At 36.8% G+C, this 10,912-nt stretch overlaps 1 protein-coding gene across 3 annotated transcripts; it reads right to left on the reverse strand.

Moving 5' to 3' along the window:
* Window positions 1-4,939: 4,939 nt before the first annotated feature.
* Window positions 4,940-9,359, reverse strand: LOC137722900 (uncharacterized). 3 transcript variants are annotated; one of them, XM_068462016.1, is made up of 5 exons: window positions 9,165-9,359; window positions 8,232-8,436; window positions 7,471-7,810; window positions 5,652-6,608; window positions 4,940-5,284 (listed from the first exon to the last, which is right to left on the reverse strand). In XM_068462016.1, exons 1-5 carry the CDS (start codon window positions 9,254-9,256, stop codon window positions 5,154-5,156), a joined length of 1,725 nt encoding a protein of 574 aa, XP_068318117.1. In that variant the 5' UTR covers window positions 9,257-9,359; the 3' UTR covers window positions 4,940-5,153. The 3 variants fall into 3 exon arrangements, with proteins under 3 accessions (XP_068318117.1, XP_068318116.1, XP_068318118.1); XM_068462015.1 differs by having other exon boundaries at window positions 5,652-6,668; window positions 9,165-9,358; XM_068462017.1 differs by having other exon boundaries at window positions 5,652-6,668; window positions 7,471-7,772; window positions 9,165-9,302.
* Window positions 9,360-10,912: the final 1,553 nt, after the last annotated feature.

Genomic DNA, 10,912 nt, shown 5'->3' on the forward strand with positions numbered 1-10,912 from the left:
ACAACCACATCACTTGATATGTTCTTAGACTTGCCAGGACTAAGACATCCTCGAGATAAATCTGTTTTATAAGGAAACACTTCCTCATTGTATATCACATGCCTAGACAATACCAATTTACCAGTGTTGATATCAAAGCAAATGGCTCCTTTGTATCCCAAGGCATAACCAAAAAAAACACACAGGGAAGATCTAGGTTGAAACTTATTACTGGTATATGGACGCAGGAAAGGATAAATGGCAGTACCAAAGACCCTAAAATTATGAATATCAGGTGTGTGGCCAAACAATATTTGATAAGGAGACTTAAACTCTAAGACTTGAGATGGCATTCTGTTAATCAAGAGAACTGCATGAGCACAGGCATGATACCAGAACATTTGAGGCAAACTTGCCTCTGTCATCAAAGTAATAGCAGTTTCAACTACATGTCGATGTCTCCTTTCAGCAATACCATTCTGCTGCGGAGTATAAGGACAGGAAACCATGTGAGAAATGCCTTTACTTGCTAAAAACTCCTTAAACTGTTTACTCATATACTCACCTCCCCCATCAGATTGAAAACACTTAATGGAAGCATGAAACTGATTAAACACAAATGCTGTGAACTTCACAAAAATAGAACAAGCTTCTGATTTATTAATCATGGGAAAAATCCACATGAATCTGGAAAATTCATCTACAAACGAAATGTAGTACCTATAACCTTCTATAGATGGGATTGAAGATGGTCCCCATACATCTGAGTGGACTTTCTCAAACAAACACTTAGCTTTATTTTGTCTTACTGGAAATACTTGTCTACACATTTTTCCTTGTACACAAGAGGAACACAAAGATGAACAAGAATCTTTACTAGTACTAATCTCAGCAGTTTTCAACATTCTAGCTAAAATATCCCCTGATGGATGCCCTAGCCTTTGATGCCAAATCGCAGTCCTGACTTTCTGTCCCAAGAAGGCAGCACATCGACTCAACCTTGTAGCAAATGCTTGATCAAAAACAGTGGCTGGAACTGAAAACTCCATTTAACAAAATTGTCATCCTGAAGCTTGACCGTAAGCATACCAAGTAACCCTTCAATCTTGACATTCGACCCCATTGAAAAATCAAAAAACTGCACCAAAATATGATCTGAACACCAAAAAAAAAAAACCTACCCTTCGTTGCTAATGGCTATCGGCCTTTTTCTTTCTCCAACACAAACACGTATCACAATCAAACAATGGCTATCGGCCTCTTACAAACTCAAATAATGGCTATCGGCCTTTAATCTTGCTAATAATGGCTATCGGCCTTCAAATTCATAGACAAGAACCAAACAATCTTCACCTAGAACATATCACAAACAGATGGTGTGCAATGCGAAAACACAAACCAAAAACCTGATATGAATGAACCCCTTGCCCCCTTTTTGACAAAGAAACTCTATGATCTTGCAGCAAACATGAACCAGCACTCACAATTCTTTAAACTCCAGCGGAAGAAACGGCACCTAGAATCGTCCGAGCGATTGATACCATGATAACAGTGTTCAGCAAGAAACCAGAAAATACAATAGAGAAGAAGAGAGAGAGGAAGAAAGATAGAGATGAGAGATAGAGAAAGATATGATATTTTGTGTATTACAATCTGATCAATCCTTACAAGATATTTCACACTTATATATACTAGTGTTATCTTATCTCCTAAGCAATATCACCTCCCATCTCTAACTAACTAACTGTCTTTTATATTCCGTTTTACACATTTGTGTCTTTGACCATACTATCCTTCAATAGTAACAACAAGCTTCTTCTCTCTTTGAAAACTATGTCTCTCAAAGATGTGCACTTTGGTCCCAATACTCTTTGCTTCCTAACCAGTTACTGGCCTTCTTCCTAGCCTCGTGGGTTAGTGCGGAAGCATGATTCTCTCAAAGATGCTGCTGCTATCTCTTACAGTACTTGAGCTTGAACTCCCTCATCAAATGCGTTCCACGACCCTATCGACTGTATGGCAGCTTCCGCCTCCGCCGCCACCCATTTCTTCCCGCTCGTCCGACTTCTCATCCTTCTCTATGTTTTCCTCTCACTTTCCCATCAACAAGCAACTTAACCAGCGTCATGGATCGCCAACAGTCATGTATGAGGTTTAAATGCGTATAAAGATAAATTAACAAATTGAATTAGGTTTGTGAGGAAAGTTTAGGTAAAAAAAAATTAGTTTAAAGCGATATTGATGGTTTAATTAAAAATAATACGAACATAGAAAGTAAGTTGGGAGTAAAGTAAGGTAATATAGGTTCAATAAAAAATTTCATTTCTTTAATCTAAATATCAGAAATAAACACCCTTTTGTGCAGGAAAAATGTGTGAAAATCACTTTCTAACAAATATAATATCACGTACAAACGATCATTAAATGTTGATGTATGTGAAATAATAGATTCTAAAAGTATGAATAGCTAACAATCACTCTAAAAGCATGAACGACTTATAAACTCCAGTACGCATGTGTTCGACTGTGATTAATATTTTTCCAACCATGATAATGTGACAATATCTAAGTTAACATGTCCTATCAAGGAGGCATTCTTAGCTTTCTCTGACCGTATATCTTCTTAGTCTATCTTTCTCATCATGTGTCCTGGTTACAAGACAGATTATCTCTTTGTTTAGACTCGAAATGATTAGGTTACACAACTACATTATCAAAAAGGCTTATTTTTAGCTACGACCCAAACTCGATTTAAATTTCACTTGGCCCCTGTAACTTAAAAATCGTCACTTTACTCCCTGAAACTCAAAGTTTGCTTCTTTTGCCCCTTGAAACTCGAATTTGATCTCATTTTGCCCCCTGAAACTTGAAAGTTATCTCTATAAAACTCAAAATTCGCTCCACATTATCTTACATCTGTTAATTTCTTGTTTGGGTTTGATTTGGGTGCGCCAGACTAATCAATTTCTTTTTTATTTTTTTCATCTCTTCAATTTCTTTTAAACTTAATATTCACTTATTGTTGAATATTAATGCATAATGGAGATTTATAATCAAATTTATTGCATATGTGGCTAGCCTTATTAGTTGCTAGATCCCACATATGTTTTAGGAGGCGATCTATAAGTTTCAGGGAGAAAAGAGTCCACAAGTCAAAGGGGAACAAATTTTGTTCATGGAGTAAAATGGTCATTTTTGAGTGAGATCAAAATAAAATTTGAATGGGTGTAGCTAAAAATAAGCTTATAAAAATAAAAATAAAAACAAAAACAAAACAAAATCAAACAGTCTATCCATAACCAACCACCACCTTATACCAGAATGGTAATGGGATATATATCTATATCTATATCTGTGTATATAAAGCCAACACCTTAAAAGAGGAAAGATTTTAGCTAAAATTGTTCTTGTCATATTAAGGTGTTTTTTTTTAACGATATAACGATATTATCTACACTAAGAAGGTGAGGAAGTAGGCTAAACCACAACAATAATGTGGTTCAAATTCACCTTTGGCGAGAATCAAACCTAAGACCTCTCACTTACAAGTGAAGAAGAATACTATTAGACTGTAGTACTAAATGACATAATAAGGTTTTAAAGAAAACAATTTAATTTGAAAAAGGACAAAATAGTAATTAAATTCCATGGTGCTAGTTGAAAAATCCCCACGTTTTGGGGTTAGTTTCCTTTCACATTTTTAAAATAAAATAAATTAAAATCAATTTAAGAAACAAAAACAAAAGTACAAATCGAAGTATTATAAGCTTACAAAAATTTGAATTTCAATCACGTCATTGCTTTTCTTTTTGGTTTAATTAAGAAATAGAAAGAGACTTTGACAACAAAATATAAAAAAAAACCAAAGTGTTGGGACAAGAATATAAATAAGAAAAGATTTGGGAGGGAAATTCAACTCATGTTAAAGTATATCATCGTGAAGCAACGTTGAGTGTGACCTTCCCGTTATACATCCAATCCATCCAATAATATATGTCATGGGAGGCGCACCATCACCATGTCTGAAAAGGACTTGGTAACATGCTTGTATGACCTAACTACGACAACGACTACTAACAACGACAATTGTCTATTGTATATGTTTAATGCGCTTTCCTACGTGACAATCTGACATGTTATATTACTATAACCGTACATTTGGACACGATTCTAGGAATTGGAACTTTGCAAGATGGATGCCTAACACGAGGACATAATATTTTGTGTGAGAGCTCCTAGTAATAGTATGTTGTCAGACTGAGAATCATGACCCGGCATTCAAGTATAATTCCACTTAATCAACAGCCTTTAACTAGTTTCACAAAGACAAGAAACTGCAAGCATACATGAACTCGATCTATTTTGTCTAAAAAACACAATTTCATGTTTTAGCAATGCATGCAAACAAACATGCTAGTTACCTTCCTAAACTTGGAAGCATCAGGATGGGTAGTAGTCTGAGGCAATAGGGTCTGACTCACAGTTGGTGTAAATTTGACTCAATGCGATTCATCCCCTTTGGTGTGACTTCATACGATTAAGAAGACAACAAACTCATAACAAGTAAAATGCCTAATTCCCTCAAAATATAGAATAAATATACAAATATACCCCAACAGTTAAACTATTAGCTCTCAAAACCTCCATAACTGGCTAATACGAGCGGCTCAACGCATAATGTCATTTTAACACACATGAACATAATGCATCAAATTGCAATCATGTGTTAAATAGAGGCCAATGCCGTGTTATCTTGAACTGATTCATATTTTGTCACCATTCGCACTGCTTCAAGTGTAGCGTGGCGTGGTGGGTTTGGCTCAAATGGCAAGACAAATGGAATTGGAATTATAAATATTTCCTCCAAAGAGGAAATGACAAATAAATCCATAAGCCGTAGAGGAGCCAACAAGACCCATTCAAAAGGGCAATACCAAAACGGGAAGAACTATAACAGATATATAACAAGCAACTAAGCTGTTGATATGTTCACTCATGCAACCAATTCACATAGATGATCCGAGATACAAGAAGCATACTTTGTGTTCATTTCACTTGTAGTCCCGGTTCTCGCTTTTAAACATATGCAAAGAAGGAAAAACAGTTTTACCTCTTTCCAGTCCCCAAAATGTTGCGTCACTTGATTGTGAGTAATCCTGATGAAGAAAGCTAGTTTAAGACTTCTTTTGTGAGCGAGTCTGAGGGAGAAACTTCAATCGTGGAGAAAATCGCAGCTCTTGCTTACTGGAGGAAGCAGACTTCCTCTTCTGGCCTTGGCTTTTACCACCACTTCCTGAAACTTTTCCTGCACTTTACATAATTCTAAGCTTAGAATGCTAAAATGAAAAGGGGTTAAACAGTAACTAAGGCGTGCAATAAGAAAGAAAAAGGAAAACCGTAGAGTAGACATGATTTTTTTATAACAAGGTAATCAAATAGATTTGACCTGAGTTTAAATAAATGGAAATTTGATCAGGGACAACAAACAAACCACTTTTAAGTCAGTTCTAACACAATACACAGTGGCGAAGACCAGAATGCAAACTGTGTTAAATGTTTTAGAAGTTCTGCAAATCAGATCTGTATTCTACGGTCTACCCAAGTAACATAACACAAATGATTATAACTAGACAGAAAAATACACATGCTCATGTGAATATAACATATGTAACCTTCAATTTGTCGAGTGTTTCCAGATCTTGTGACAGCACCAGACATGTGCTTTTCATTGCTTTCTTCGCCATGCATATTCTTGTCCTTGCCAGCTGAAGGAGAGACAGCTGTTTTCTTTCTTGGTCCACCACTTTTCTCTTCCTTTCCATGGTTTTCAGGAACTGTTCCATTCTCTTCAGAAGAACATGTCAAACGAGTCGACCTCCTCATGTTGGTTGTAACAGCTGACTTAGTGTTTTTAGACTCTTTACCACAAGTCTTAATTGGATCACATATATCTTGAATGGCTCCAGCATCACCAGACATCAGCTTTTTATCTCTTTCTTCCATAGGAATGTTACTCTCGGCATGAAATGGCGAAGAGACTACTTTCTTCTTTTTTGATACATCATTCTTCTCTTTCAATACATTGCTTTCATGAATGGTGGCATTTCCTACTGAAGAAAATGACCCTGCAGCATGAGCTGACTTGCTCTCGTCCAACCCTTGTTCAACTGTCACAGTCAATTTATATTTTTCTTGTTGGATTGCTGAGCGTGTCAACCTTCTTGCACTGGTTAAGGCCCTTGGCTTAATCTCTTCGGCAGAATTTCTCAGGTGAGTATCACTATTTTGAATTTCAAAACCTCTCTGCACAACTGAGCTCGTTTTTGTAGCATCTGAAGTCTTATTTTCATTCTTATGAGCTTTAGTATCTTTAGTAAACATGTTGTCACTATCACAAGATTTGAAAAGTTCAGTCCCACCTATAGCAATATGCTTGTGACTACTTGATACTAGTAAGGCCAGAGCTGCACGAGCACCAAGAGGACTAAGGCGAGACTTGTATTCTGAATGCTCTTCTTGCATGGATGAACGAGGGGCTTGTAGACCCTCATCGTCTATGTTTACTTCGTATTCAATAGAACTCTGAGCAGTACTTTTTGATTGATCTTGGTCATGAGAAACCTGAGCATCTGAAATGCATATTTTGGATGCAGTAACAGGATTGAGTAGAATGTGTCCCTTGTTATCAGCTGCATGCACGATTAGGAATAATCTAAATGTTTGTAGCAATGCAAATGTAATTATGTATTTAATTTCAAGGGAGATTTGATCTAAAACCAAAAGAAAACTGATGAACAAGCACCCCCTAAGTTCCCTGTTAATGAAATGACTTATCTATCCCCCTCATTATCTCTTTTCACTTTTATTTTTTTAATAGTTTCTTTTGAAACTTCAAAAGGTTAAACATTCAAAATGACCATGGCCAACACACCGGCCTAGGCTACGGTGGGAGAGGTGTTGTAGATTTTTTTTTCCCCTGATTTTTGTGTATCGGCCTTTTAAGAGTAAAATGGAAGTTAAAAGCCTACAGGAAAGAAAAAGAGTAGGGGACTAACTGAGAAAAGTTTTTCAGTTCGAATAGAGTCACCTCCAGCATACTTGGGTATCAAGCAGCTAATTCTTGCAAGAATAACTCCCATGTAGGCCTTCAGCTTTAACATTGATGTCAACCCATTTTCTTGATGAAAGCTAGAGGGGGTGGGAAAAGGAGGGAGTACATTTACCCGACTATGCATGTGGCATGAATGATACACTAGTGAAGCCCATCTACTGCTCATTAGTTTACAAGAACCATATTCCTCTGATTCAACTTAAGAAGGACATTCCAGGTTCAAGGTGCAGATGCAAGAAATATGTGGTTGCAAACAGTTGATAGATATCGCTTATGGGAATAATTTTCTTTAAACAATAAAAAAGGGATATCCAGGATGAGATATTGCAACAACAAGCCTGATTCATTAAACATATGAAGTAACGAGAACGGCTGGTTACCTTTGACCCCCTCTAAAATGTTTTCTGTGATTTCTTTTCTGAATCCATTAGTTGAAATATTGATCTCTTCTATTTGCTTTTCCAGCAATTTGTTAAGGTCCAATTCAAATCCAAACTCCTCATGCACGACTGGAAAGGGAGAAGCGCTATTCGGACCCATTTGTTTAACTGATTTCAAGAATGCAGCAACAGTTGGATGGACAATGATGCTTTTGCTTGCTAGTTTCATAATTGAACTAGAGGGGAGAGTCACGGTCTGTCCCTTGAGTTCTTGGTGAAGCCATTCGATCATGAAAGTGCATCTACAATAGACCCTCTGTGAGTGTCTCACTCTGAGCACCTAGTCGTCATGATGTTGGGACATGAACTCAATTAACAGAATGGCTTTTTGCATGCAAAAGGCATAACATGTATTATAAATCATAATTATCACACAAGCCTAGGACTGCAGTACATAATAATCAACTAGAACATGATATGGTTAACACAAACAGTCTAATTTTTTTCATCTTAAAGCTATTAACCAGATACACAAAGGATTTCTCAGTAAGAACCCAATGTCATTCCCATTGCTGCTGTAATTTTATAAGGACACATTCTCTTAACCACTAAATATATACATATATTTAGACTGATTAGGCATTATATAATCAAGCACTTATATAATGAGCAACAATTAATTCAAGAAAGTAGAAAGCTTATGATTAGATGATAGCCTGGTTCCAAGGAAGCTCTGAATAAATTAAGGAGTAGATAAGTACCTTTTCCACCTTGGCATCACATAAGTGGCTCTTAAACTGTGACTTGTTAATTGCAAGAACTTTCTCTCCTTCAATGTGAGCGCAGTCATTGCCTTCAAGAGGAGTAGAACGGAAGCGGAGACGGGAAAGTGCTTCATCCTTGTTCAACACCATATCTTCTAACTCCTGGCGCCCAAATTCTACAATTAGGCTATCTCCAGTAGAGCTGTGGACCACAATCAGGAGCCACCTCAACACATTTTGTATGCATATCCAACAATTGAATAATTATATGCCCAAAATGGGGGGGAAGACATAAGTATCTGACTTTAATTATGTAAATTCAGGACAATCCTACTTTAGTGTTAAAATTAAATCTCTCATAATCTGTAGAGAATCAGAATATAGAATAGTCATCCCAATACACAGTCATGACATATGTCACTCTTACCGGACAAGGGTAGCAGTACTTTACTCAGAAAGATAAATATTTGGGAAGTAAACATCACTGAGTAATCACACACTTAAAAAGAAAATGAAATCACTGACCACCAGCTCATTGCACGCGCACACGATGACCGGATAGTAATTCACAACTGAACTGGGATTAAATTGTTTGATTACATCACACACATGACAATGCATTAAGACATATCATTTAGCATCATTTCGGCGTAGTCATACATGAACAAAATGAGTACTGCACACACATGCACATGGGATAGTCAAGAAAAACACATTTCATTGCGTGATCCAAACCGATCATTATTCTAAGGAAAACCCAGTGATCATCTAGTCAAAAACACTACAAAAAATCACAACTTTGAGAAAACCCAGCTCATAAAATCTACTAAAAACAAAACCCATTGGTGAGTTTCTTCAATAAACATCAGGATCCCAATCTATTTGGAACAATGCTGAGTGGGTTGGTTCAACTTCAGATAGATGGCTCACCTGAGAGAAACTTGGCATGGGTGCCAAGAGGAGTCTTCCATGCACATAGCTTCGAGCTCATCGGCGTTCCCTGCCTCACTTGCAGCTTCCATTTCATCCCCTCAGGTTGTGATCCTTTTTTTTTTCTTTTTTTTTTTTTTTGAAAAAAACAGGATATGATCGTATTTTGGGGCGATGAACAATGATAGAAAGAGGCGAAGATGGCAGCTGGGGGAAGATGATTTGATGTTTTTATACTTAGAGAAGCTTCGGAGTTGGGGTTTTTACCGTTCTAAGCTTCCAGAGCTCTAGCGTCAGCGACGGGCTGGACCAACGAACCTGCAGAGAATGGGCCAAGCTAGGACGGCCTAATTCAAAATTCCCTTTTTTTTTTTTTTTTTTTTTTGAACAAACTATATTTTTTATATTAAGGAGCAGGGGGTAGGCTTATCTTCATAATATACTAACAATAATGAGGTTGCTTTGGCGAGAATCGAACCTAAGACCTCTCACTTACAAGAATTTGTGCAATTGTAAGCGGGAATTGCCCTAATGGTTAGGATCTTTGTCTTAACTCATTTCGTTTCGAGTTCAAAGCCTACTCCATCTTCATCTATAACCAAATACTTATCTCTCATCCCCCGTAAAATTCCTTTTTATGATATATCAAACTGATAATGATTTCTAAGTTTGATAAATCACACTTACATGATGATTAAGCAACTAATGGATCAGATTCATCAGTTTGAACGGTGTTGTAGAAGAAGGGTGACGAGAGAGGCGAGAGGTTGGCGGAGGGGATTGGCGCGGGCTAATGGATGGAGTGGCCATGCCCGATATGCCATGACATAAACAAATGAAAATGAAGAAATATGAAGGGTATTTGATTATAGGAGCTACTAATTGGTTGTAGATTCAAATTGATATGTGTCATGATTTTAGAGAGCTGTTAAAGATACTTATAAAAAGTCATCATACGTCCCTTTTAAGTGTATTTTTCACTTATATTTTAAAATGTTTATAATGCAAATGAAATTTTTATAGTGCTTTTACAAATTGTATTCTGTGTTCAAACCCTATCATTATAGAACACCGGTTGCCTTTAAAAAAAAGTTTGTAAGAAAACAACTTGACATTGCGCAAAATGTTGTTTGCATCCCTAAAACCATTAGATGGAAGAAAAATAAATCGAGTCCTATTCATGTTAATGTGGCATAATCCAAAGGCTTTCCGAGGCCTAAGAATTGGTCAACTTGGGATTATTGTGCTTTAAAAAAAATGTTTGTGTTGTTCTTTAAGACTAATCAGTTGTAAAATAAAGTAGTAGAACATTTGATAAACTGTATTTTTTAAGTGTTGTGAATATGAATAATAGTGTAAAATTGTTTGGCCAATTTTAAAGTAAAAGTGATACAATTATATATAATGACAAAATGGAGATAATCGTGGGGTAGTGGCAATGACAACGGTGGTTAAGGTAGTGATGGTAATGGTTGCGACAATGGTGGGAGTATGGTGGTTATGCCAATAGTAAGGTGTGGTGGTTAGGGTGTAGATGTAGTAGTGGTTGCGATAGCGACAACAACAATGGGGCGGCGATGACGATTGTGGTGGTGCCAATAGTGGGGTGCAGATGTAACAATTGTGGTATCGGCAGCGGTGGGGAAGGCAACGGTGGTGGTGGTGGTCAGTTTATTCTCCAATGAAAAAAATATGTGAAGAATGATAAATAATGTCATTTTTAAGAATTAATGAGAGTTTACCAGAAT

The sequence above is a fragment of the Pyrus communis genome, chromosome 17 (assembly GCF_963583255.1).
Source record: "Pyrus communis chromosome 17, drPyrComm1.1, whole genome shotgun sequence".
NCBI lineage: Eukaryota > Viridiplantae > Streptophyta > Magnoliopsida > Rosales > Rosaceae > Pyrus > Pyrus communis.

Bases quoted from the DNA above. Each gene is read 5' to 3' on its own strand.
- LOC137722900 (XM_068462015.1), bottom strand. From the start codon at position 9,256: ATGGAAGCTGCAAGTGAGGCAGGGAACGCCGATGAGCTCGAAGCTATG. The intron at 7,811-8,231 runs GTACTTATCTAC...CATGACGACTAG, and splicing joins GTGATGCCAAGGTGGAAAAG to GTGCTCAGAGTGAGACACTC. The intron at 6,669-7,470 runs GTAACCAGCCGT...TCGTGCATGCAG, and splicing joins CATTTTAGAGGGGGTCAAAG to CTGATAACAAGGGACACATT.